Source organism: Manis javanica, chromosome 12, assembly GCF_040802235.1.
Source record: "Manis javanica isolate MJ-LG chromosome 12, MJ_LKY, whole genome shotgun sequence".
Lineage (NCBI taxonomy): Eukaryota > Metazoa > Chordata > Mammalia > Pholidota > Manidae > Manis > Manis javanica.
In genome coordinates, this window is record NC_133167.1 from 28,010,856 (window position 1) to 28,038,617 (window position 27,762).

Consider the following 27,762-nt stretch of genomic DNA (forward strand, 5'->3'; position numbering starts at 1 on the left):
ATTAATAGGTTGTGTGAAGCTTCTCCAGGCTTCAGTATCCTTTCTTGTAAATGTCAATAACAATAGTACTACTTACCAACTTTATAAGATTCTTACATGGGTCAAATTAGATCATACATGCATGGCACATAGTAAATTTTCAATAATATTGTCTATTATTTATACTAATATTTATTATAATTATCTGGGGAAAGGTAATCTCAGGAAATGTTTCCAATAAAAGGTGTCTTTTGAGCTGAATATTGAAAAATAGAGAAGCTGGTTGGGTCTGGGGTTGAGAGAACACTAATGAGATGCTTTTGCTTTTTAATTATGCCCTGCCGGATTCCTCAGACAAGTCTAGGTGGGATAATGAACCCACTGTGAGTCAAATCGAGGGTGAGGTGCCTCTAGACAACACAAGATGTTTTGACCTCTTCGTTTTAACCCTACTATAATCCCAAATCTTAAATATTTGCCCCATTAGTGATTGTAGCTCCATGAAATGAATACAACTATTAATCTTTCTGTACTTGATTTTGAATACTAATAGAAAATAGAATTGATTTTAGAAAAATCAATAGAATTGATGAATTCTGTCTTACAAAATAGAATTGATGAGGCTATAATTGTAACCAGTAAACTTTTTTTGATTAAGAAATAGACATTTAAGAGTTCTTAACCCAGGGAAACTCACCTTGATAGGGGGGAAAAAAGGCCACACAAAAAAAATTCCTTTGATAGTAGGTAAAATTTGGTATGGACAGAAATAAAATAAAAGTAATTAATAAGTTGGTTGTTGTAAATGTAGAAAAGGATTAATTCAAAGTAACTCAAAATAATGGAATTCCAGTAAAGTAAAAACTTAATGTTTAATTGTATTCTATAGTTAATAATGAAATTAAATGGTCATAATCAAGTTCACTCCAAAAGATTCTTTTAGTTGAAAAGTCTTCCATATTCTTATAGCTCTGATTAACATGTTTGCATTCATAAACATAGAATCAGTACATCTGTGGTGCAAAACAATGGGTCAGAATCTCCAGTGCTTGCCTGTGGCATCCAGGTGGATGGGTTAAAGAAGCAGTTGGAACTCTGTCTAGAGCTTAAGAAGTCAGGGTACAAATAAGGATTTTGAAGTCATCATCACATAAGTGTTAATATGTTTTCATTTGCACCTTTCATAAAAAAATAATACATAGTAAGAACTTAATAAATGCCTGTTGAATGTCAGATTCTCTCTAGTCAGCCCACAGTCTTTATGAACAGAGGAATTGCCCTTGTAGAATCAGTCATTTTAATTTAGCACTTACTGAATACTTCACAAAAATGAATTCTTGCAGCTTTGGGGAACATGAGAGCAAAACTGAGGGCACCTGGAGTGTAATCACAAGTTCTACCAAGAAATATACTATTTCCAGTACCTCAGATGGCATATTTTTATTCTTATGTTGTGTACTGAATAGTTCTTTTAAAAATTGCTTTATTTCTTTTTAAATTTGCTTCTGTAGATATCCTCATTCTCCACTTGGCAAGACCATGGAAGATCTAGAGGAAATATTATTTGAAGACTTTGAGAACTACTCCTACGCCATGGAATATTACTCCCCAGAGTCTGATTTGGAGGAGCAGGTCCACCCAGGAGTCATTCACTGGGTCTCCCTGGTGTCGTACTGTCTAGCATTTGTTCTGGGAGTCCCAGGAAATGCCATTGTCATTTGGTTCACAGGGTTCAAGTGGAAGAAGACAGTCACCACTCTCTGGTTCCTTAATCTGGCTGTTGCAGATTTCATTTTTCTTCTCTTCCTGCCCCTGTACATCTCCTATGTGGCCATGAATTTCCACTGGCCCTTTGGCATCTGGCTGTGCAAGGCCAATTCCTTCATTGCCCAGCTGAACATGTTTGCCAGTGTTTTTTTTCTGACAGTAATCAGCCTAGACCGTTATATCCATTTACTCCACCCTGTCTTATCTCATCAGCACCGAACCCTGAGGAACTCCAAGATTGTTGTTGTATTTGTCTGGCTTTTGGCTTCTCTGATGGGTGGTCCTGCCCTCTACTTCCGGAACACTGTGGAGTTCAATAACCACACTCTCTGCTATAACAATTTCCATGAGCATGATCCTGACCTCACTCTGATGCGGCACCATGTTCTGACCTGGGTGAAGTTTATTTTGGGGTACCTCTTTCCCTTGCTGACAATGAGCATTTGCTACTTGTGTCTCTTCTTCAAGGTGAAGAGGCGAAGCATCCTGGTCTCCAGTAAGCATTTCTGGACCATCCTGGCTGTGGTTATGGCCTTTTTGATCTGCTGGACTCCTTATCACCTGTTTAACATTTGGGAGCTCACGATTCACAGCAATAGCTATTTCCAGCAGGTGCTGCAGGCCGGAATCCCCCTCTCCACTGGCTTGGCATTCCTTAATAGTTGCTTGAACCCCATCCTTTATGTCCTCATTAGTAAGAAGTTCCAAGCACGCTTTCGGGCTTCAGTTGCAGAAATACTCAAGCACACGCTGTGGGAAGTCAGCTGTTCTGGCACAGTGAGCGAGCAGCTCAGGAACTCTGAAACCAAGAGCGTGTGTCTCCTGGAAATAGTCCAGTGAATTCTTCTTATTCCACAAATCAGTGTAAGGCTTGTGTGTGGGTCCCCTAACAAGGCGCTTTCCAATTATTTAGTGCAAAGATACAGAGCTGACCTTATCTTGTTGTTTTGGTCAATTTATTGGCATCACACTTTTGTGTGGACACAAAACTTAGGACAGATCTTACCTTTGTTCCCCTGCAACTTAAATTATCTATATTATTCTTGCTATACCATAGTGGGATTGATCACCACTATTGAGATATGAGTTACTGTATTTTTCAACTAAGTAACTTTTAAGTGTTCGATCTTAAGTATATGATTAACTAATTCCAAAAATGTTAAAATGTGTTTGTTTAAGCTCACTTTAATTTTGCACAAGTAACCTATTTGACATTCTTAAAATGCAGCATGTGTCCTTAATTTCATGTAATCTGTGTATATACATTTATGAATTAAAGTAATAGTTGGTTATAGTAGTTTAAAGCATTGTTCCAGTTAACTATTAATGCTTAGTAAACAGCCCCCAAATCTAATTGCTTAGATTTTATTATATCTCACAATTCTGAGAATCAGGAACTCAAAAAAGGGACAGAAGGGAAGTTCATTCTGCTTCACAGTGTCTTGAGTCGCAGCTGACCTGGGATGAGCCAAATGGCTGAGGTTGGAGTGGGTAGGGGTTGCCTGAGCAGCCGCTCTCTCCTCTTCCCTCTTCTTCCCTTTCCCCTTCCCCCAACCTCCCCCTTCTCTTCTCCTCTTTCTTCACACAGCTATCCAGCATGACACCTCAGCATAGCCAGACACTCCTTATATGGCGACTTAGTGCTTCAAGAGATCAAGGTGGAAATTTCATGTTCTCTTAAAGGCTATGCCCAACATTGACACAGTATCACTTCGTAGTATTTATTGGCCAAAGCATCACAGACCAGCTCAGATTAAAGGAGAGGGGACATAGACCCCACCTCTCAATGGAGATGTGCTCTCATCTTTAATCCTCATGATATCATTAGAAAAATAAACGTTTTTGGAAAGTTCTGGATATGTGCAAGTATGTATAAGATTGCTGTAAACATAGAACATTGACCCTGCGAGTAGATAGGCCAGCCCAATCTCAAAATGATTTCAGAAAAAGAAAGCACATGTGACACATTGATAGATTCCACCTACTTCTAGTGCTCTAACTGAATTTACATAGGCATCTAAGACTAGTAAAAAATTATTTTAAGTCAGTGACCTCTTCATGATGCAAATCTGTCACACTTTCAGACTTTATAGAGTATTTTAACCTCTATTCATTTACCCCTTTTGCAAATAGATTAGTACCTAAGAGGTATACAGAACCATAATAGATGGATATTGTGAGGGATGCCAAGATGCTTAAGGTACTTACATTTTAGGAAACATTCCTAAAACAAGATAGACCATAATAAGTGCTATAAGAGAGCCAAGGAAAGTATAGATTGTTCAGGGAGGAAAGGTGGCATCCAATGTAGAGGTGAAGAAACACTAGAAATATATTCCCCTGCCTTTGGGTTTTCCTAAAGATCCTCCTATCCCTCGTTTCTGCTGATATTTTTTTTTTTAAAGGAATACAGAGTCTGCTACTCACTACAATTTTAAAAATAGATTTAGTTTCCTATTTCTCAGTTTTATTTTGAAAGTTATTAGGAGAGCTGTGTTATTTCTTGAATCATTATCTTTTTTTATATCATCTCTTAGTTTTGGAAATGCTCGTTAGGTCATCTATTGGCTGTGTTCTTCACTGTTAGCCCCATGCAATAGTCAGGCCTGGTTTTGGATATTGTTCCCCCAAAATGTGTGGCTAGCTCAGCATATTCCAAACTTCTGTCACTCCCAAATGTCATGGTTTCTGCTATATCCAGCTTGGGGTGAGAGAAGGTAGGGAGAGAATTGCTCATCGTGAGCTTCCGGCTGTTTAACCCTGACCCTCCAGGGTTTGAGATTGTTATACCCTGGGTTCTACGTGGCCCTCAAGGAACAGAGCCTGGTTTCCCAGGATCAGGCGAAGAGATGGAGGATCCAAAAAAGAAAAGAGAACTCCGAGAGCCCATGCTTAGTTTGAGCAAATGGAGAGACTCTCAGGGCTGTGGGAGAGAGGAAGGCTGAGGAGTAGGAAGGGGATTCAGCCACTAAGGCAGAAGGAAATTATGGAGCAGGTACCATCCTGGAAGTTACATTTCAAAGTTACAAAGGTGGTGATTGCTGACCTTTGTGAGTTTGTGAGTCTAGAGCCTGTAAGTCTGAGGGCCTATGGAAATATTTGAGGTCTTAAATATTTTTGGCTCTAGAATACAAAAAGGAAACTTGAAACTCAAAATTAATAAAAACTTAATTACGTCTGTAAACACCTTTCTGTTCATCAAATGAAGTACTTTTTAATTTTTAAGGTATGATTGATATACTCTTATGAAGGTTTCACATGAAAAAACAATGTGCTTACTACATTTACCCATATTATCAAGTCCCCGCCCATACCCCGATGCAGTCACTGTCCATCAGTGCAGCAAGATGCCACAGATTCACTATCAAATGAAGTATTTCATAGTTATATAGAAACTTACATTTCAAAATTATACTGAAATATGGGATTTCAGTATATTTGAAGGTTTGATGAAGAGTGGAGCCTACAAGAAGAAAAATATTGTAAGGAGGGTCTGCTAAGCTCTTGGAGGAAGTCTGGATTCATTTGAGAATCTAATGAAAATTATTTTTCTGGGCTTTTACCCAGAGAAAATGCTTTTAAGTAAAATATCAGGAAGTCCTTAGACCCCAGGCTAAGAACTCCACAGTTTTAGTGGCTTTAATAGTAGCTGATAGTAGGGATATAACAGGAATCCACTTGGAGAAAGTAGCAACCGGTACAGGCACTTCCCAGGAGAAACAGGAGCTTGTTTTTTGTTCTCAGTTTGAGGGAAGATCCAGAGTAGTGTAGGACCCAGGATTGGGGACCCCAAGTCTCCTCCCCTGGCTCTGTGACCTTGGCTAAATTGAAATTTGTAGACATCACGTTCCCCTGTCTGCAAAGTGGGGATAACAATAGCAGTACCTGCCAGATAGGATGATTGAGAAAAGTAAATGAGCTGATGCAGGTAAAGCACTAAGTGCAATTCTTAGCTCTATAAATACTTGATAATTAGCTTGTATTACACTTATTCAGTGAAACTCCTAGCATCTTCTACCATCGTAACTGCTCAGTAAATGTTAGATCCTTTCCTTCTCTTGAGTGAACATTAAAATCTCAGGAATAAGGGAGCTCTGGTCGGGCATTGGTGATTCAGAAATAAGGAAGCTCCACAGAGAACTTTAAGACAAGACAGTTTATAAGTACAACAAAAGAACATTCTGTACCAGGAGGCTGCAGGGGGCAGGTAGGAGTAGAATATGAAGGACTTCCTGCAGAAGGTATTTGAAGTGCATCTTGAAGAATGAGTACAATTTTAACAAGTACAGGTGAGGAAAAGAGGCCTTTTTAGGTAGGTGGCCCAGCAAGAGCAAATGTAGAGGTTGGAAAACATGAGCTATGTTCAGAAGAGAATTGTCCTGTTTTATAGGGACAAAGTAAGGATAGATTCAAGTTGGCGTCTGGCTTGAATAGTCCTCCACAGTTTTGGTGGGGGATGAATATTTGGAAGTCTGGACATTTTCCTTTGGTTTTTACTGAGTGTCATTAAGGCCAATGACATTCCAAATGACAGGCTTTCATTTGGGGCATTTTGTGAATGCACTGTTATCCATCCAACCATTACCTGTCCATGTCTATCAGTCTCAATTTCCATTTTAAGTTTACTCTTACGTGGTATTACTTTCTCATTCTCATTAGTGGGAGGTATGGAGCAAGTTACACTGATAGAGTAAGATTAAACGTCTGCAAGTAGGAATGAAGAATGTACTCATTTTATTGCCAGTGCATTAACTGGCCTCAGAAGACCTGGGTTTGAGTTCCTCTTCTCTCACCAGGTTGTTTAATCCAGCAAGTCATCTTTCAGAATTGTTTCCTCATCAATAAATGGTGATATATAAATGATACATAAATGGCCACGTATTATAACAAAGTCCAAATTAGACAATGTATATGAGGCGTGTATTTTTACATTTTTATTCCAAGGACAGTAATTGCCATTGTCAGACTATTTGTCTGGGAAAACAATACATATATCCCAAAACACTAATGGAAATCTTTGTATTTGTGTCCTCATCCATAAATTTCTTTCCATGGTAATAGTGAATGAAAATTTGAACATTTTTCAGTGTTCATAGTCTCCATTTTTTAAATTATATCGTTTATAAAATATTTGTTTATATGTCTTAATTTAGTCATTTCCACTTACGTTAGGATTATAACATTTATTTACCTGCTTCCGCTGACACCATTTCCAGATCAGAGCTCTGCCTTTGTCTTTCTCTGGCTTAAAAAACTTCAGGGCTCCTCATGCCCTTAAAGAACAAGCCAGACTACATAATTAAAATGCCTCTACAATGTGGCCCCACCTTATCTAATCCCCAACAGACACTGCAAAATCCAGCCAAACTGGTCTAATTCCCGCTCAAATGTGTATTTTCATTCCTGTCTTTATCATTCTGCCTTTCACACCCTCCTGGAACATTCTCAGTCTTTTTTAAAATACAAATTACTGATCAGGTCCACCCAGCTTAGTCTGGATTTCTTTAAAAAATTTTTGTCTTAAATTCTAGCCTTCTCAACCTCAGAATTTTAGTATTACTTGTTTAATCACAAAATGACTGAACAGTTTGTGTTTTAATCACCTTCCTCTAGTAATTTTCTCAACCCTTGAGTATTTTCATATCATCTAATGTAGTGATACTGAATCATTTTTCATTCTCACATTGCCCAGCCCTGTTAGGGATGCTGAATATGAAAAATAAGGTTTCAGTTTGTAATCATTTATGGGACATGCAAGAAAAGGTGGCCTCCTATTTTTTGTCTTCCACTCCAAAGCCAGATACAGAAAAAAAAAAATCTCTGTATCCATTTGCCTTCTGAGCCCATTGGTTCAAAAACAGTCTGTTCAGTATACTGGCTCATGTGCAAATGTGAGCATTGTTCGTAATTGCAGAAAACTGGAAACCTAAAGATCCAATAGACTTGTTACATAATATGAGACAATGAATTAACTGTTACAAAGTTAAAGCTTTTTCTGTACTGATTCAGAATATCCAAGATACAATCTCCAAGACATCCAAGTCTACATGGACAAAATGCAAGGTGCAGAATAGTTGGTTTTATGCTACAGTTAGTCTTTGTGTATGCCTAGACCAGCTCTGGAACAACCTAAGAACCTGGTGACAGTGGTGGTTATGGATGTGAACCCGATGCCTGGGGTATTGTGGAAACTTCACTGTGTAACATCTTGAATTTTGAACTTTGTTAATGTATTATCTATTTTTTTTAATGTCAAATGAGATACTATCATATATACTTTTATTCAAGGCCATGGAGTCGATTTTAATGTCACATGCTTCATGATTTTAAAATTTACAAGACAGCTATGATTGACCATTAGCTTTACTCTTAACCAAATTGCCAATCTTTTGTCATTAGTAATTTTAAGTTATTACCATTTTCATCACTATTTAGTACTCAATCCTGTTAAATTTGTCAGTGACCGTGAATTATTTTTGGCTACTATTCACCAGTTACTGTATCTGTATCTTTCCATAGCATTTCCAGAATCCCCAGGCTTGCTAGTTCTCCGGAAAATGGAAGTGCTGCCCTCTGCTGTTTCTCATGATACTGACAAGCCTGAAAATTTCACCTTTTTAGACTGCGTCTAATAGGTGAAATACAGCTTTGTGAAGATTTTATTCATCAGTACATGTCTGATAAAATTTTCTTTAGAAAACGAGAAACTCATTTTAATCTCTTTGATATACAGAGAATAAACTACAAAATAGAGGTCAGCTATTTCCAAGCTCCACTTTTGTAAAAACTACTGTAAAAATATCAAATGTTACAGAAAGCCCAAACTGAGACACACCTGTTTCCAATATTTAACTGTCCCTTGACTAAACAAACTGCCTTCACTCAGTACATATACTTGCATTTCCTCAGTAACTGAAGTCCCTAAACTCCCAACAGGTTTGATCAAATTTCCAAATCCAAGTCAAACGTCCCACTTAGTCCCCACCTCTATACCCAAGTCAGGTTTATGAACCACAGCCTGGGAATCAGTTACCTATGTGACTTCCAAGACACAATAGTACTTAAAAATCACACATCCAATAGAACAAAATTTTGCCTCAACTGTAATGAGACATTAAATTTGCAGCATCAGCCTTGACAAAATGGTTAACATACCAAATCCTGGGAATCCTCTTACCTGACCTCTGGGTTACATGTCCTTTGGTAGTTACACACCCCACCTCCTGACACTTAACACAGAGGGGTCTGTAGTTGTGTGACTTCAGTCACGTGTAACCCCCAACTTGGAAGATGCTAGGTTCAGATTACTTGATCAACCAACATCTTGGGTTTCTTTTAAAAAAACAAGACAAATAGGAAAACGTGAAAAATTGTGGATAAAGGTGGCATCATGCATTGCCAAGGACATCACTAATGGGAACAGAATATGTACTAAGATTAAATCCATCTCTATTAGTTTGTAATAATCTACTCAACAACTACCTATTTTCACAGTATTTGTAATAGGTATTTTCCCCTTTTGGGCTAAGAACTGTTGAGTATGAATTGCTGACCCAAATATATACTATTTATGAGTCACCTATACATTGAATTTCTTCACTCAAAATGGAAGGGCTGTAAACACCACCATCCTATTTACAGAGTCAAGAGCCAAGGATTATCTTTTAAGCTTTTATTGAAGTGTAATGATCCATGATGGATTTTAGATCTTGTTGAAAGCAGCCACATCCATGGACTGCACATAGTCCTCAAAAGCAGTGATCTGCTCCTCCAGCATATCTGTTCCAACTTTATCATCTTCAACTACACATTGTATTTGAAGTTTTTTAATTCCATAACCTACTGGAACTAGTTTAGCTGAAAAAGAACATAAGGAAAAATCTTAGAAAAAACCTGTTGACTGACAACGGTTTAAACAATGCCAATTCCAAATGCAACTTCAAAAAGCAGACTAAACTCACAAGAGCCCCAGACCAAACCATCTGCTTGAATGCTTCGGACGCACTCCTCTAATTTTGCCATGTCTGTCTCATCATCCCAAGGTTTCACGTCTAGTAAGATGGAAGACTTGGCAACAAGTGCAGGTTCTAGAAAAACGTAACAGCATTATTCTAATAATTGTATTTTTTCATTTTAGTATAAGCCCCTTAAATCTTTGTTTTGCAAGGAATCAACTCAGTCAAACCATAGAATACACTGTTTGTCACACATAGGGCCCACTTTCTCTTTTGCTAAGAAAGTGGCATTTAATTGTGTAACGGTTGATGTCCCACAGAGGAATGCCACAACTGCTACCATAAGAACAGCTGCAGACCAGTAGCTGTGGAAGTTTTATGAAAAACCACCTCTTCAGGTGGTTTTAGAATATGGACCTATTCAACAAGTAGGAAGGAAATTACTTGGGGTGGGGGGGGTCAAGTTTCAAAAATCTCTTCACACTGTTATAACATGAGGTTAAAGAAGCACAAATTATAAAATGACCTACTTTTGGCTTTCTTTGACTCATACTGCGCAAGACGTTCTTCTCTTACCCTCTTTGCTTCTTCACTTTCCTGGAAAGAAAAAATATAACTAATTTCAAAAAGCTTAAATAACTAATTTCCTCAGCTTAAAGTTGGTGGGACCACCACAGTAATAACCAGTTTTATCAGAAAAAAACAAATCCATCACGAGCTCAGCCGAAAGATGGTGATTTGATTTTATTCATCATGTAAACAGAATTTTTAAAAAGCAGGTAAAAAAGTAGTAAAGCCAGGATTCAAATCCGGGCAATTTTGCTACTACACAGCCTGTGCTAAGCACAATGACAAATTTATGTCATACCTCCTCATCATCAGATCCAAAGAGATCAATGTCATCGTCATCTTTACTGTCTGTAGCCCCACTTCCTGTGGTATCTTCCACATTAGCAGGGCCGTACTTGCCCAAAGCTTTCTTCACTCCTGGCAGGCTTAAAAAAAATTTTAAATTGGACCACTATTAGATTGGTATAATGTCATTTTCAGACATTACACGAGAAGTTGTGTTCATCACTGCTTCTCAATAGACCCCTTTTGTACTAAGAATTTACCCTTTAATACTCCCAAATAAATACTTTTATATGTTTAACTCCTCACCCAAGAAACATTAGTAGCATGGGAGATGTTATATTCAATACTCACTATGGTTTACTCTTTCAGTATGAACATTTCTGTTTGAGATTTCATTAAGTATGCTCAGTTCCATTCTTAGTGAACTGGAGTCCAACTTCCCCAAACTTCCACCCTTGTTGGTAGTTTCAGAAGAATGGCCAAGGACTGAATGAATGAGCCACCCTCTCACCCCAGAGGTGGGCCCCCCAGGTCAGGGTCCAGGCACATTGGCAGGGCAGTGTGGGAAAAAGCTGAATTGCTGTTGTCCATGTTCTACCTGTTCTGTGAAAAAATGGAGCACTTCAGTCTCTGGGCCTTCTAAAGTCACACAGAAATTAAGCGTACAATATCCCAACAAAACTAAAGTGGCCTGCACCCAATTTTGTCGTGTTAAAATCCTGAGTTTAAGTTTAGGGGGTAGTCTACTCTTAAGACAAATTAAAAAATTATTTAACCTGGCCTTTTCCTTTTCGTAAGACTTGATGTGATTATACCACCGTAAGGCATGACACAAGTCAGCTGGCGGAGGGCCGGAGACCGCTTCAAATACAGCAACATCGGCTTGTGATGGCACATACCTGCCGATAATACAAAAATAATTACACCTTTAAAAGAAAAGCCACAAACAACAGGAAAAAAGTGACAAACGCTGCATCCATCAAACTAATTAGTGGGAACTCGCCCATATTAGCGTGCTACCTAAGTTGCTTTAGTGTTTTTTTTTTTTTTTAAGTAAGTCCCTTAACATCTAGGACCATCTGGTTTTCCGCGCCATCCTGAGGAACGCCTTTCAGTTGGTAGACCTGTGCTACTAGGATTGCAAATTCTAACACAGACCTACATTCAGTCTTACATTTACTGATGAGCAAAGAGGCGAAAAACCTGGTTGAAGCAAGTTAAGGGGAAAGCAACCTGCTTTTCCGCTGGTAGTCTCTAACCGCGCGAGGGCCCTGGGGGCTGGTCTTCCTCTCCTCCAGGAGCAGCGGAGGCCACGCCACGTGGCCCGGGCCGGCCCCCGGCCCCAGCCTGTCCGCTTACCCCTCGATGTAGCTCTTGTCCGCCAGGTAGTCGTTGAGCACCTGCAGACCAGCAGAGCTTTTCAGGTCCCCAAAACCCATGGTGACGCCGGATCCGATAGCAGGGCGGTATCGGAGAAAAGTGAATCAGCGCGACAAGCCCACACTGACTGCTTAAAATGAAAAGAGGCCGTAAATGGTCGGAAAATTCCTTATATAGAGACGGAGGCGTCTCCCTCCGACGCACACGGCCGAAGGTTAAAGGTCAAAGTACGTTAATATTATACCTCTACATAAAAACCAGAGTCTCTGAATAAAGTAGCGCACAAATTATCCGCCGTCCGTTCCTCGTATTTGGGAATAAGTTAATAAAAGGGGTATTTCTTAAATGAGTACCTCCACGGCGCCCGAAGACTACAGGAACCGCCCCTTGAAGCGCCGGAGATGACCGAAGACGCTCAGCGTCTGCTTACCACCACTACCGGCGGAACTGCAGGCCCGGGCCGTCCCTCCTCCCCGCCCGCCCGCGTCTCCTCCCGGCAGCTACGCCATCCGCCCCGCCCTTGTCCCTTTGACGGAAATTGCCGAACTTAATCGAAGCGCGAAATTGTCGAGTCTGGGGTTTCAAGTCCCTCCTGGCTTTCCGTTCTCCAGGTCTGTTTGCCGGAGTTGACCGAGGCCACCATATTGGGCGAGCGACCCGGCCTCTTAGGGGTCCGCGAGGAACAGACAGCTGTGCAGAGCAGCTTCGGCGGCTCCACGGAGAAGGTAAGGCTGTGTTTAGATGAGAAGGCTGAGGTACCTCGGCCACAGGCGTTAATTTATTGACTAGAGTGTTTCCTTTGGCTCAAGCGTTATTCTCCTCTTGTCCTTGACTGTTCGCCGCATCGCACCCCGTCGCCTCGGGAACCCTGAGAACCGGCAGGTGAGGACTGTTATCCTTGGTCTTTGGTCTGATGGAGCAGGAAGGAGGAGAAGGTTCAGGAAGCTCCGGGGAGCGCTGGCCTGAATGCAGGCTTGTGGATGACCTTCCCTCTGCAAGGGAAATGCAGGACATTCCCCTTCTGGAGCGGAGGCCGGGAGAGAGGACCTATGTCAGGTGACTTAGGCTAAGACAGAGCATTCTCCCCCAAATTAACACAGACCTGCATCACTGTTGGGCTGCTGTTGCATTAGCAACCGTCCACACCTTCGATTTTTATTTGTGTTCTTGTCCATTGGCTGAGTTACGTAGCAATTTTGATTCCTTTCACTGGTGAAGAAACGGAAGAAAAGGACATTTAAAGAAATCAATCCAAGATTGCAGTGCGAATAAAGAAGTTACATTGTTTAAAAGTTCTTGGGATCTAATGCATGTACTGTAAGATAGTGGATCAGACACAACTCATTATTAGTAGGTGACAGACGATGTCTGCAAATTCACTGTCACAAAGTCAGATTTAATGAGTTTTATGAATTACTGTAATCTGAATTAATGAAATTTTCTGTTATTTATCATAATAGGTATGTGAAACTTTATACAAAATATTCTAATTAAAAGTAAAGATACCTTGACACTTTGGAAAATTCTTTATTATGGGGGACCGTCGTGTGCATTTTGGGACGTGAACATTCTCACCTGGCCTCTGTCCACTAGAATCCAGTAGCTTTCCCGCATTCATGACAACACAGACATTGCCTGGAAAGCAAAACTGTCCCTGGTTGAGAATGAGTGTTTTAGAGCTTACTGTGTGCCAGCTTGAGGATAGACACTGAAGGTAAAAAGATTCAAGAATCCAACCTCCAAAGTGTCAAGAGTGCCAAAGTTAAGAAACCCTGCTCTAATATTGAGCTCTACAATCGCTGGATCACTGAACTTAGAGTGGATTATATAAGTAACACCAATTAAAAGTATACATAAGCTAACAGAAAGAAAAGTTATCTTTACTTTTAATTAGAGTATTTTGTATAAAGTTTCACGTACAGTGAGAATAGAACAGGCATCTAAACAGATATTTTACTCAGCAAAGAAAATGGCACTCCAGATACTTCAAAAGATTGGGCTTGTGAGCCAGCTGAGAATATTTGAGAAACATTTAGTAGATAACTGCTCAGAGCACAGAATATTAGAATGCATATTGGTAGGAAATGAAGGCAGAAAGGTAGTGTTATTTTATACAGCTATTTATGATAAGCTCACAGTTATTCTTGCAGTTTATTTTACTATATGGTAGTGTTTTAGGTTTGATCATTTGTTGACTGTTAAAGACAACAACGGAACTGCCCTTCACATAGAACTGGAAGGCCCAAATTTTATACACTAGCTTCTCCTTCTGAGGCCCTTGACATTGTACAAGTCAGTTTATCTCTCTGAGACTGACTATTCTCATCTTTAGAACGCGAGAGACAATACCAGGACTTGTGAATGTTCAGTGAAATAGTGCATATGAAGTGTTTTAAAACTATAAAATACTACCAAAAAGTTTGTAATTAAGGTTTTTTCCCCCTACAATGATAATGCTTCTTTGTTTTATTCCTAGCAATATGTTAAGGATACCTGTAAGAAGGGCCTTAGTAGGCCTTTCTAAGTCTCCTAAAGGATATGGTGAGTATTTTTTTTTTAATTTGCACTTGTGGGTACTAGACTTTCTATTTTTGTAAATTCATAGGTCTATGGAATGTTTCTTGAAAGACCCTAAATGCATAATTGCTTTTAAGTGAAAATTTTAAAAATGACCCAAGTTGAATAGAATTTTCAAAATGTACCTTTACCTTCAACAGTTTATAGAAATTATCATAGAATAGAAAGTAGTAGGAACTGACCATCAGTGCCAGAATGGAAGATGCAGTCGTTCTGCTTTTGATAAGTGATCTTCCATCAGCATATTTTCAGTGGTATTAAAAGTCTTGACTTAAACTGCTATTAAAAGTAGATAACCATATTCTGTCTGGCCTTCAGGATTGAAAAAGCTTTTTCCTGATTCAGTATTTTAAAAGTTTGCATCTAGAGGAATAAAGGGGAATAGTGTAAAACGAGGACAGACTTTAGGCTTGTAGGATAGAGTTAATTAATCTGTTATCCTTTGCTGTAATAAATACAACTCTGTTAATTTATTTTTCACCTCAATATTTTTGATGGTCAGTTCGAACAACTGCCACAGCAACAAGCAACTTGATTGAAGTATTTGTTGATGGTCAGTCTGTCATGGTGGAACCAGGAACTACCGTCCTCCAAGTAGGCATACGTTCTAATTCTTTATTTTTGTGCATGCTCTGATATTTTTTAAATTACCAATTTATTTCCTTCATACTTCTAAAATTTTTAAGATTCCTTGATAAACGTTCATTAAGAAAACTATAGATAGAAAAATTATATGAAAATAAGTTTGATTTGAAATGTTGGCGTTTCAAAGTGAGCTATCATTTATCTGTTTCTGGTTTTCTTAGTGAACTATGGCAATTCTTTTGTTTCACTTCTGGTTTCCAAATAGATACCCATTAAGACATTTGAAATTATTAGAAATAAATTATTAGTTAATGTAGGTAAGTTTGGGAAAAGGATAGCCTTTATTTGTTGTGAGCCTGCTTCATGCTTTTCATGTAACCTTTCTATTTTTAATAATTCTAGCAGACAAGTAATGACTCTATAGCATCTTGCTATGCTGAAGGACAGTGATTGCAGTGGGATTGTCGGGGTGGGACTTGGTGATATGGGAGCTAGGCAAAGAGGAAATCCAGGTATGAAACCACTTGGATAGAGTTTGAAGGACTGTGTTTGTAGACAGTAGTTCAGAGTGGAAATGCGGAGTCAGGCCGTCAGTATGGTCTGAAGAAACTTCATCCAGTTTCTTTGACATTAAGGTATGTGTATGTTCAGGATCCTTAATGGGGCAGCTTCAGAGCAGATGGGTTGCAATTGAGCAAAGAAAGAGGGAAATCTCTTGGAGATGAAGTAAGAATTAAAGAAGATACAGATACTTACAGATTGGACTAATAAGATAGGTGGGGGATGGGTGTTTTTGGCCTGTGTTTTAGGCAAGACAAGGATGAGGTCAGTTTATTCTAATGCAGAAATTTTTTACTTTGTTCTAGGCTTGTGAGAAGGTTGGTATGCAGATCCCTCGATTCTGTTACCATGAAAGGTTGTCTGTTGCTGGAAACTGCAGGATGTGCCTTGTTGAAATTGAGAAAGCTCCTAAGGTACTTGACACCTAAAATTCCACACCATGCTGTAGAAGGTAGAAAACTTTAAATCTTGCAGCAAACTTTATTTAGAATCAGTATTATTGTAGTGGAGAAACTTAGCCGTGTTTTTATCTATTAATTCATTTTTTGTGTGATTGATTTTCTTCATTCAAAAATGGAAATACATCAATGAAAGTGGCTTTATAAGTACAAGTAGATATAATTGTAACAGATTTAGAAATTGAAAGTGAGTTCTTACAGCTGTCATTATTTCCAAGTGGCTATATGACATACAACTAAGATGCAGAGCTGCCAAGCAGCACATGCCAGTCTTATGCTGTGTCATTTTCACTGGAAAAAAGGGTTCTGGTGAAGAAGCTCACTTTCAGTTTAATTTCATTTTGGCTTATGCCATTTTGATTTAGTACTGCCTGTTAATCCAAACAGTTACAGATGTAGCTTGGAGATACTGTGGGCTCAATTCCAGACTACCACAATAAAACAAATAATGACAATAAAGTGAGTCAAATTAATTTTTTGGCTTCCAAGTACACATAAAATTATATACTGTATTGTTGTTTGTTAAGTGTGTGATAGCTTTATGTCTAAGAAAACAGTGTATACCTTAATTAAAAAATAATTATTACTAAGATATGCTATCATCTGAGCTTTCAGTAAGTCAGTCTTTTTGCTGGTGGAGGGTTTTGCCTCATTTGATCAGAGTGGTGATTGCTGAAGGTTGGGATGCTGCGACAATTACTTAAAATAAGACAATGGATTGACTCTTCCTTTCATAAAAGATTTCTCTGGAGCATGTGATGCTTTGATAGCATTTTTCCCACAGGAGAACTTCTTTCAGAATTGGAGTCAGTCTTCTCAAACCCTGCCAATGCTTTATCAACTAAGTTTACATAGTATCCTAAATTCTTTATTGTCATTTCAAAACTTACCACAGCATCTTCACCAGGAGCAGATATCATCTCAAGACACCCCTTTCTTTGCTCATCCATAAGAAGCAGCTCCTCATCTCTTAAAGTTTTATTGTGAGATTCAGCAATTCAGTTGAGTCTTCAGGTTCCCCATCTAATTCAAGTTCTCTTACTCCCACATCTGCAGTTACTTCCTTCACAGAAGTCTTGAACCCCTCAGTCCTCCATGAGGGTTGAAATTATAACCTTCTTCCTAACTCCTATTCATGTTGATATTTTGATCTCTTCCATAAATCACAAAAGTTCTCGATATCATCTAGAATGGTGACTCCTTTACAGAAGGTTTTCAATTGATTTTCTGCAGATCCATCTGAGGAATCAGTATCTGTGGCAGTAATAACCTTAACCAAATGTATTTTTTTTTTTTGAGAGGGCATCTCTCATATTTATTGATCAAATGGTTGTTAACAACAATAAAATTCTGTATAGGGGGGTCAATGCTCAATGCACAATCATTAATCCATCTCAAGCCTAATTCTCATCAGTCTCCAATCTTCTGAAGCATAACGAACAAGTTCTTACATGGTGAACGAATTCTTACATAGTGAATAAGTTCTTGCATGGTGAACAGTACAAGGGCATTCATCACAGAAACGTTCCGTTTTGATCAGGCATTATGAACTATAAACAATCAGGTCAAATATGAATATTCGTTTGATTTTTATACTTGATTTATATGTGGATCCCACGTTTCTCCCTTTATTATTATTATTATTTTTATTTTTAATAAAATGCTGAAGTGGTAGGTAGATGCAAGATAAAGTTAGAAAACATAGTTTAGTGTTGTAAGAGAGCAATTGTAGATGATCAGGTGTGTGCCTGTAGACTATGTGCTAATCTGGGCTAGACAAGGGCAATAAAACATCCACGGATGCAGAAGCTTTCTCTTAAAACAGAGGGGGGTGAGGTTCTAAGCTTCACCACTGTTGTTCCCCGATTTCTCACCTGATGGCCCCCCTGCGACTGTGCCTGTCTTAGGTTGTTCCTCCCTTGAGGAATCTTACCCGTGTCTGGCTAACCAGTCATCTTCCGGGGCCATACAGGGAAATGTAAAGTTGGTAAGTAAGAGAGAAGCCATATTGTTTGAAAAGGTTAGCTTTTTACTTCTTTGCAGATTTATGTCCTGTGGCTTCTATGCCCAGCACTTGTCTCGAGGTATCTTTACCACCTGGAGGAATTATGATACTCGGCAAATTCGATATGAGGCACGAATTCTATTTAAGGGTTGTAATTAGGAAGGAAGAAGAAAAGCTATAGAGGTAGCATATGGAAGAAAACATGGGAAGATTGATTATTTCTTTGACATATCTTCTTGTAGAGTACCTCAAGCATGTATAGGTTTTAAACTACCAACTAATTTGCGCTCACATATTAACATAATAGGAATACGGTGACATAAACAAAGCAAATCTATAATTACCAGCCATCTCCAGTGAAGCCAAAAAAACCATTTAGGCACCCTAGGCATTTGTGAAAATTTGTCTATGATATGATGGATATTGTCCAACTGTACTTGAACAGTCTGAGAGAAATCAGACAAATTAAAGCAGCCCATTTCTGGGATCTGTTCACATCCCATATGTTCTTTTAACCGTAGATAGTCTGTAGTCATAAGATTTTGGGGTGCTACAACTTGCACCCCTCCCAACTCCTGGTTGAGTTCCAACAGTACAGATCCGGTCAAATTCGTTGTCTCACTGTATGCACATGCCAGCCTAGACATCTCCCTCCTCATTCCAGTGGCAAGTCCAGGAAATGGTGGGATGGATGCAGCCACAGCCACAGCATCGCCCGGATCCCTATGGAGGCTTTTTGATGATCATCCCCCGGCACGAGTCCTCTAGAGAGTGCTGATGCTGGAAGCTCCTCCTCATGTCGTATCTTAGTTCATTTTCTGGGTAGCCAAGCTAGGCCTTGATCTTCTGCATAGAAACAAACAGACCCTTTGCCCACACTTTGACATGCCCTCTATACCACTGTGTAGAACTCATTGGAGGTCAGCACACAGGAGCTGCTTTTTTTAATTTAATTTAATTTTATTTTTTTTATTAAGAGAAAGGCATATTATCAGAAAAGAGTACCTCCATAGCTGATCATCTGACACCCTTTAAGTGAACAACATTAAGGATATTTAAAGCATGTGTTAATCTTTGATTTACCAATAGTTTTATCCTATCAAGGAGTAATCCCCCTTTTCTTTCTTTCTTTCTTTTTTTTTTTGTTTAATCTTTAATCTACACTTACATGAAGAATACTATGTTTACTTTGCTCTCCCCTATATCAGGTCCCCCCTAAAAACCATATTACGGTTACTGTCCATCAGCATAGCAAAATGTTGTAGAATCACTACTTGTCCTCTCTGTGTTGTATAGCCCTCCCTCCCCTTTCTCCCTCCCCCCCAATGCATGCTAATCTTAATACCCCCTTTCTTCTTCCCCCCCCTTATCCCTCCCTGCCCACCCTTCCTCCCCAGTTCCTTTCCCTTTGGTACCTGTTAGTCCATTTTTGGGTTCTGTAATTCCGCTGCTGTTTTGTTCCTTCAGTTTTTCCTTTGTTCTTATACTCCTCAGATGAGTGAAATCATTTGGTATTTCTCTTTCACCACTTGGCTTATTTCACTGAGCATAATACTTTCCAGCTCCATCCATGTTGCTGCAAATGGTTGGATTTTTCCGCTTCTTATGGCTGAGTAGTATTCCATTGTGTATATGTACCACATCTTCTTTATCCATTCATCTACCGATGGACATTTAGGTTGCTTCCAATTCTTGGCTATTGTAAATAGTGCTGCGATAAACATAGGGGTGCATCTGTCTTTCTCAAACTTGATTGCTGTGTTCTTAGGGTAAATTCCTGGGAGTGGAATTCCTGGGTCAAATGGTAGGTCTGTTTTGAGCATTTTGATGAACCTCCATACTGCTTTCCACAATGGTTGAACTAATTTACATTCCCACCAGCAGTGTAGGAGGGTTCCTCTTTCTCCACAGCCTCGCCAACATTTGTTGTTGTGTGTCTTTTGGATGGCAGCCATCCTTACTGGTGTGAGGTGATACCTCATTGTAGTTTTAATTTGCATTTCTCTGATCATTAGCGATGTGGAGCATCTTTTCATGTGTCTGTTGGCTATCTGTATTTCTTCTTTAGAGAACTGTCTGTTTAGTTCCTCTGCCCATTTTTTAATTGGGTTATTTGTTTTTTGTCTGTTGAGGCGTGTGAGCTCTTTATATATTCTGGACGTCAAGCCTTTATCGGATCTGTCATTTTCAAATATATTCTCCCATACTGTAGGGTTCCTTTTTGTTCTATTGATGGTGTCCTTCGCTGTACAGAAGCTTTTCAGCTTAATGTAGTCCCACTTGCTCATTTTTGCTGTTGTTTTCCTTGCCCGGGGAGATATGTTCAAGAAGAGGTCACTCATGTTTATGTCTAAGAGGTTTTTACCTATGTTTTTTTCCAAGAGTTTAATGGTTTCATGACTTACATTCAGGTCTTTGATCCATTTTGAGTTTACCTTTGTATATGGGGTTAGAGAATGGTCCAGTTTCATTCTCCTACATGAAGCTGTCCAGTTTTGCCAGCACCATCTGTTGAAGAGACTGTCATTTTGTCATTGTATGTCCATGGCTCCTTTATCAAATATTAATTGACCATATAGGTTTGGGTTAATTTCTGGAGTCTCTAATCTGTTCCACTGGTCTGTGGCTCTATTCTTGTGCCAGTACCAAATTGTCTTGATTACTATGGCTTTGTAGTAGAGCTTGATGTCGGGGAGTGAGATCCCCCCTACTTTATTCTTCTTTTTCAGGATTGCTTTGGCTATTCGGGGTCTTTGGTGTTTCCATATGAAATTTTGAATTATTTCTTCCAGTTCATTGAAGAATGTTGCTGGTAATTTGAGAGGGATTGCATCAAATCTGTATATTGCTTTGGGCAGGATGGCCATTTTGACGATATTAATTCTTCCTAGCCATGAGCATGGGATGAGTTTCCATTTATTAGTGTCCCCTTTAATTTCTCTTAAGAATGACTTGTAGTTTTCAGAGTATAAGTCTTTCACTTCTTTGGTTAGGTTTATTCCTAGGTATTCTTTTTGATGCAATGGTGAATGGAATTGTTTTCCTGATTTCTCTTTCTATTGCTTCATTGTTAGTGTAGAGGAAAGCTACAGATTTGTGTGTGTTAATTTTGTATCCTGCCACTTTGCTGTATTCCGATATCAGTTCTAGTAGTTTTGGAGTGGAGTCTTTAGGGTTTTTTATGTACAGAATCATATCATCTGCAAATAGTGACAGTTTAACTTCTTCTTCACCAATCTGGATTCCTTGTATTTCTTTGTTTTGTCTGATTGCCATGGCTAGGACCTCCAGTACTATGTTAAATAACAGTGGGGAGAGTGGGCATCCCTGTCTGGTTCCCGATCTCAGAGGAAATGCTTTCAGCTTCTCACTGTTCAGTATAATGTTGGCTGTGGGTTTATCATATATGGCCTTTATTATGTTGAGGTACTTGCCCTCTATTCCCATCTTGCTGAGAGTTTTTATCATGAATGGATGTTGAATTTTGTCAAATGCTTTTTCAGCATCTGTGGAGATGATCATGTGGGTTTTGTCTTTCTTTTTGTTGATGTGGTGGATGATGTTGATGGATTTTCGAATGTTGTACCATCCTTGCATCCCTGGGATGAATCCCACTTGGTCATGGTGTATGATCCTTTTGATATACTGTTGAATTCTGTTTGCTAATATTTTATTGAGTATTTTTGCATCTACATTCATCAGGGATATTGGTCTGTAATTTTCTTTTTTGGTGGGGTCTTTGCCTGGTTTTGGTATTAGGGTGTTGTTGGCTTCATAGAATGCGTTTGGGAGTATTCCCTCTTCTTCTATTTTGTGGAACACTTTAAGGAGAATGGGGATTATGTCTTCTCTGTGTGTCTGATAAAATTCCGAGGTAAATCCATCCGGCCCTGGGGTTTTGATCTTGGGTAGTTTTTTGATTACCGTTTCAATTTCCTTGCTCGTAATTGGTTTGTTTAACCTTTGTGTTTCTTCCTTGGTCAGTCTTGGAAGGTTGTATTTTTCTAGGAAGTTGTCCATTTCTTCTAGGTTTTCCGGCTTGTTGGCATATAGGTTTTCATAGTAGTCCTTAATAATTCTTTGTATTTCTGTGGAGTCTGTCGTGATTATTCCGTTCTCATTTCTGATGCTGTTGATTTGTGTTGATTCTCTTTTTCTCTTAATAAGTTTGGCTAGAGGCTTATCTATTTTGTTTATTTTCTCAAAGAACCAGCTCTTCGTTTCATTGATTTTTGCTATTGTTTTATTCTTCTCAATTTTGTTTATTTCTTCTCTGATCTTTATTATGTCCCTCCTTCTGCTGACTTTAGGCCTCGTTTGTTCTTCTTTTTCCAGTTTCGATAATTGTGATGTTAGACTATTCATTTGGGGTTGTTCTTCCTTCTTCAAGTGTGCCTGGATGGCTATGTACTTTCCTCTTAAGACTGCTTTCACTGCTTCCCACAGAAGTTGGGGCTTTGTGTTGTTGTTATCATTTGTTTCTATATATTCCTTGATCTCTATTTTGATTTTTTCATTGATCCATTGATTATTTAGAAGCATGTTGTTAAGCTTCCATTTGTTTGTGAGCCTTTTTGTTTTCTTTGTAGAATTTATTTCTAGTTTTATACCTTTGTGGTCTGAAAAATTGGTTGGTAGAATTTCAATATTTTGGAATTTACTGAGGCTCTTTTTGTGAACTAGTATGTGGTCTATTCTGGAGAATGTTCCATGTGCACTTGAGAAGAATGTATATCCTGTTGCTTTTGGATGTAGAGTTCTATAGATGTCTTGTTAGGTCCATCTGTTCTAGTGTGTTGTTCAATACCTGTGTGTCCTTACTTATTTTCTGCCCGGTGGATCTATCCTTTGGGGTGAGTGGTGTGTTGAAGTCTCCTAAAATGAATGCATTGCAGTCTGTTTCCCTCTTTAGTTCTGTTAGTATTTGTTTCACAAATGCTGGTGCTCCTGTGTTGGGTGCATATATATTTAGAATGGTTATATCCTCTTGTTGGACTGAGCTCTTTGTCATTATGTAATGTCTTTCTTTATCTCTTGTTACTTTCTTTGTTTTGAAGTCTATTTTGTCTGATATTAGTACTGCAACCCCTGCTTTCTTCTCACTGTTGTTTGCCTGAAATATGTTTTTCCATCCCTTGACTTTTAGTCTGTGCTTGTCTTTGGGTTTGAGGTGAGTTTCTTGTAAGCAGCACATAGATGGGTCTTGCTTTTTTATCCATTCTATTACTCTGTGTCGTTTGATTGGTGCATTAAGTCCATTTACATTTAGGGTGACTATTGAGAGATATGTACTTATTGCCATTGCTGGTTTTAGATTCTTGGTTACCAAAGGTTCAAGGTTAGCTTCTTTAGTATCTTACTGCCTAACGTAGCTCACTTATTGAGCTGTTATATACACTGTCTGGAGATTCTTTTCTTCTCTCCCTTCTTATTCCTCCTCCTTCATTCTTCATATGTTGTGTGTTTTGTTCTGTGCTCCTTTTAGGGGTGCTGCCATCTAGAGCAGTCCCTGTAGGATGCCCTGTAGAGGTGGTTTGTGGGAAGCAAATTCCCTCAGCTTTTGCTTGTCTGGAAATTGTTTAATCCCACCATCATATTTAAATGATAGTCATGCTGGATACAGTGTCCTTGGTTCAAGGCCCTTCTGTTTCATTGCATTAAATATATCATGCCATTCTCTTCTGGCCTGTAGGGTTTCTGTCAAGACGTCTGATGTTGGCCTGATGGTTTTTCCTTTATAGGTGACCTTTTTCTCTCTAGCTGCCTTTAAAACTCTTTCCTTGTCCTTGATCCTTGCCATTTTAATTATTATGTGTCTTGGTGTTGTCTTCCTTGGATCCTTACTGTTGGGGGTTCTGTGTATTTCCGTGGTCTGTTCGATGATTTCCTCCCCCAGTTTGGGGAAGTTTTCAGCAATTATTTCTTCAAAGAGACTTTCTATCCCTTTTCCTCTTTCTTCTTCTTCTTCTCGTACCCCTGTAATATGAATATTATTCCTTTTGTATTGGTCACATAGTTCTCTTAGTGTTGTATCATTCCTGGAGATCCTTTTATCTCTCTCTATGTCAGCTTCTATACGTTCCTGTTCTCTGGTTTCTATTCCTACAATGGCCTCTTGCATCCATTCTGCTTATAAATCCTTCCAGGGATTGTTTCACTTCTGTGATCTCCTTCCTGACATCTGTGATCTCCCTCTGGGCTTCTTCCCATTGCTCTTGCATTTTTCTCTGCATCTCATCCCATTGCTCTTGCATTTTTCTCTGCATCTCTGTCAGCATGTTCATGATTTTTATTTTGAATTCTTTTTCAGGAGGACTGGTTAGGTCTGTCTCCTTCTCAGGTGTTGTCTCTGTGATCTTTGTCTGCCTGTAGTTTTGCCTTTTCATGGTGATAGAGATAGTTTGCAGAACTGGTATAAGTGACAGCTGGGAGAGCTTTCCTTCTTGTTGGTTTGTGGCCTTCCTCTCCTTTGAGATAGCGACCTCTAGTGGCCTATGCTTGGCAGCTGTGCGCTGACATTGCTTCTGCTACCTGCCCGGTTGCTATGGAGTTTATATCCTCTGTCGCTGTGGGTGTGGCCTGGCTCGGGCTGCTCCTCCAAAATGGTGGATCGCCGTTGGAGGGGGAGCGGCCGGGTGGCTATTTATCTCTGTAAGGGGCCTCTGTGCTCCCTGTTGCCCAGGAAGTTAGAGTGTCCAGAGATCCCCAGATTCCCTGCCCCTGGTCTAAGTGTCCTGTCCTGCACCTTTAAGACTTCCAAAAAGCACTCTCCAAACCAAAACAACAACAGCAACAACAAAAGAGGGGAAAAAAAAGGAAAAAACTCGTGATTTTCTTTGTCCTCAGGCACTGGTCCCAGGCACCCACTCACCAGTCCTGCTGCCCTGCCTCCCTAGCACTCGGGTCCCTGTCCCTCGAAGGCCTCCAAAAAGCACTCACCAAAAAAAAAGGGAAAAATGCGTGACCCTCTCTGTCTCCAGGCCCCGGTCTCAAGCACCCGCCCACCAGTCCTGCCGCCCTGCCTCCCTGGCGCTGGGTCCCTGTCCTCCTAAGGCCTCCAAAAAGCACTCGCCAAAAAGAAAAAAAAGGGAGTAATGCGCAAATTTCTTTGTCCGCCAGGCACCAGCCCACCGGTCTTGCTGCTCTGCCTCCCTGGTATTGGGGTCCCTTCCCTCCAAGACTTCCAAAAAGCACTCGCCAAAAAAAAAGGGAGAAACGCGTGATATTCTTTTTCCTCAGGTGCTTGCCCCAGGCACCCGCCCACCGGTCCTGCCGCCCTGCCTCCCTAGTATTGGGAAAGCCTAGCGATTTTCTTTGTCCCCAGGTGCCGGTCTCAGGCACCCGCTCACCAGTATTGCTGCCCTGTTTCCCTGGTATTGGGGTCCCTGTCCCTTTAAGGCTTCCAAAAAGCACTCGCCAAAAAGAAAAAAAAAGGGAAAAACGCACGATTTTCTCCGTCCTCAGGCGCCGGTCTCAGGCACCCGCCCACTGGTCCCGCCGCCCTTCCTCCCTGGCATTGAGGTCCCTGTCCACTTAAGGCTTCCAAAAAGCACTCGCCAAAAATAAAAGGGAAAAACACGATTTTTCCTGTCCCCAGGCACCAGTCTCAGGCACCTGCTCACCGGTCCTGCCGCCCTCCCTCCCCAGTACTGGGAAAAATGTGCAATTTTCTTTGTCCTCAGGCACCGGTCTCAGGCACCCGCTCACCAACATGTATTGGGGTCCCTGTCCCTTTAAGGCTTCCAAAAAGCACTTGCTAACAACAACAACAATAAAAACCGCTCCATTTTCTTTCCACCCGCCAGGAGCCGGGGGAGGGGCGCTCGGGTTCCCCCGGGCCGGGGCTTGTATCTTACCCTTTGCGAGGCGCTGGGTTCTTGCAGGTGTGGATGTGGTCTGGATGTTGTCCTGTGTCCTCTGGTCTCTATTTTAGGAAGAGTTTTCTTTGTTATGTTTTCATAGATCTATGTGGTTTTGGGAGGAGATTTCCACTGCTCTACTCACGCTGCCATCCTGTCTCCGCCCCCCCAAATGTATTTCTTCAATAATAAGACTTCAAAGTAAAAAAGTCTCCTTGATCCATGGACAATGGATGTTGTGTTAGCAGGCATGAAAACATTCATCTTGTTCTATATCTCCATTAGGGCTCTTGGGTGACCAGGCCTGTTGTCAATGAGCAGTAATATTTTGAAAGGACACTTTCTGAGTATTAGGTCTCAGTAGTGGGCTTAAAATATTCAGTAAACCAAGTTTTAAACAGATAGGGTGTCATCCAGGCTTTGTTTTCCATTAGTAGAACACAAACAGAGTACATTTAGTGTAATTCTTAAGGGCCTTAGGATTTTTTTTAATTGATCTTTTTTTTTTGGTATCATTAAAATACAATCACATGAGCAACATTGTGGTTACTAGATTCCCTCCATTATCAAGTCCCCACCATATATACCGCATTACAGTCACTGTTCATCAGCATAGTAAGATGCTATAGAGTCAGTACTTTTCTTCTCTGTGCTATACTGCCTTCCCCTTGCCCCCCCCCTACATTATGTGTGGTAATCTTAATGCCCCTTATTCCCCTTCACCCTCCCTCCCTTCCCACCCCCCTTCCCCAGTCCCTTTCCCTTTCCCTTTGGCAACTGTTAGTCTATTCTTGGGTTCTGTAAGTCTGCTGCTGTTTTGTTCCTTCAGTTTTTGCTTTGCTGTTACACTCCGCAGGTGAGTGAAATCATTTGGTACTTGTCTTACTCCGCCTGGCTTATTTCACTGAGCATAATACCCTCTAGCTCCATCCCTGTTGGAAATGGCAGGATTTGTTTTCTTCTTATGGCTGAATAATATTCCATTGTGTATATGTGTCACATTTTCTTTATCCATTCATCTACTGATGGACACTTAGGTTGCTTCCATTTCTTGGCTATTGTAAATAGTGCTGTGATAAAAATTCGGGTGCATGTCTTTTTGAATCTGGGATCCTGCATTCTTAGGGTAAATTCCTAGGAGTGGAATTCCTGGATCAAATGGTATTTCTATTTTTAGTTTTTTGAGGAACCTCCATACTGCTTTCCACAATGGTTGAACTAATTTACATTCCCACCAGCAGTGTAGGAGGGTTCCCCTTTCTCCACGTCCTCGCCAACATTTATTGTTGTTTGTCTTTTGGATGGTGGCAATCCTAACTGGTGTGAGGTGATATCTCGTTGTTATTTTAATTTGCATTTCTCTGATAATTACCAATGTGGAGCATCTTTTCATGTGCCTGTTGGCCATCTGAATTTCTTCTTTGGAAAAGTGTCTGTTCATATCCTCCGCCCATTTTTTAATCATGTTATTTACTTTTTGGGTATTGAGGAGTGTGAGTTCTTTATGTATTTTGGGTATTAACCCCTTGTCAGGTATGTCATTTACAAATATATTCTCCCATACTGTAGGATTCCTTTTTGTTCTACTGATGGTGTCCTTTGCTGTAGAGAAGCTTTTTAGCATGATGTAGTCCCATTTGTTCATTTTGTTTCCCTTGCCCGAGGAGATGCATTCAGGAAAAAGTTGCTCATGTTTATGTTTAAGAGATTTTTGCCTATGTTTTCTTGTAAGAGTTTTATGGTTTCATGACTTACATTCAGGTCTTTGATCCATTTTGAGT

At 39.9% G+C, this 27,762-nt stretch overlaps 3 protein-coding genes and 2 non-coding genes across 20 annotated transcripts in view; 2 read left to right on the top strand and 3 right to left on the bottom strand.

Moving 5' to 3' along the window:
- CMKLR2 (chemerin chemokine-like receptor 2) overlaps nucleotides 1-3,043 on the top strand; it is a 56,076-nt gene extending 53,033 nt beyond the window's left edge. For all 15 annotated transcript variants that reach the window (XM_073218303.1, XM_073218300.1, XM_037009275.2 and 12 more), the window contains one exon: nucleotides 1,491-3,043. In XM_073218303.1, coding sequence (XP_073074404.1) covers nucleotides 1,519-2,586 — 1,068 coding nt within the window. In that variant the 5' untranslated portion in view covers nucleotides 1,491-1,518 and the 3' untranslated portion in view covers nucleotides 2,587-3,043. The remainder of the gene's footprint in view (nucleotides 1-1,490) is intronic.
- A 6,360-nt stretch (nucleotides 3,044-9,403) lies between these two features.
- EEF1B2 (eukaryotic translation elongation factor 1 beta 2) lies at nucleotides 9,404-12,100 on the bottom strand. The gene is made up of 6 exons (XM_017678863.2): nucleotides 11,916-12,100; nucleotides 11,333-11,455; nucleotides 10,570-10,696; nucleotides 10,232-10,298; nucleotides 9,708-9,833; nucleotides 9,404-9,603 (listed from the first exon to the last, which is right to left on the bottom strand). Exons 1-6 carry the CDS (start codon nucleotides 11,993-11,995, stop codon nucleotides 9,449-9,451), a joined length of 678 nt encoding a protein of 225 aa, XP_017534352.2. The 5' UTR covers nucleotides 11,996-12,100; the 3' UTR covers nucleotides 9,404-9,448.
- On the bottom strand, nucleotides 9,941-10,074 carry LOC118970701 (small nucleolar RNA SNORA41). Its single transcript, XR_005058758.1, has one exon. It is a non-coding gene; the product is annotated as a small nucleolar RNA SNORA41 (small nucleolar RNA).
- Nucleotides 10,386-10,464, bottom strand: LOC118970700 (small nucleolar RNA SNORD51). Its single transcript, XR_005058757.1, has one exon. It is a non-coding gene; the product is annotated as a small nucleolar RNA SNORD51 (small nucleolar RNA).
- A 392-nt stretch (nucleotides 12,101-12,492) lies between the features above and the next one.
- The window catches only part of NDUFS1 (NADH:ubiquinone oxidoreductase core subunit S1), a 38,334-nt gene continuing 23,064 nt past the window's right edge, over nucleotides 12,493-27,762 (top strand). Inside the window, exons 1-5 of one of the 2 annotated variants that reach the window (XM_037009266.2) lie at nucleotides 12,493-12,661; nucleotides 12,746-12,818; nucleotides 14,413-14,477; nucleotides 15,016-15,107; nucleotides 15,965-16,072. In XM_037009266.2, coding sequence (XP_036865161.1) covers nucleotides 14,417-14,477; nucleotides 15,016-15,107; nucleotides 15,965-16,072 — 261 coding nt within the window. In that variant the 5' untranslated portion in view covers nucleotides 12,493-12,661; nucleotides 12,746-12,818; nucleotides 14,413-14,416. The remainder of the gene's footprint in view (nucleotides 12,662-12,745; nucleotides 12,819-14,412; nucleotides 14,478-15,015; nucleotides 15,108-15,964; nucleotides 16,073-27,762) is intronic. The other variant, XM_037009267.2, reaches the window with a different exon arrangement.

Bases quoted from the DNA above. Each gene is read 5' to 3' on its own strand.
- EEF1B2 (XM_017678863.2), bottom strand. From the start codon at position 11,995: ATGGGTTTTGGGGACCTGAAAAGCTCTGCTGGTCTGCAGGTGCTCAAC. The intron at 10,697-11,332 runs GTTAAATAATTT...ATTTTTTTTAAG, and splicing joins TACGAAAAGGAAAAGGCCAG to CCTGCCAGGAGTGAAGAAAG. The intron at 9,834-10,231 runs GTAGGTCATTTT...ACGTTTTTCTAG, and splicing joins TGAGTCAAAGAAAGCCAAAA to AACCTGCACTTGTTGCCAAG.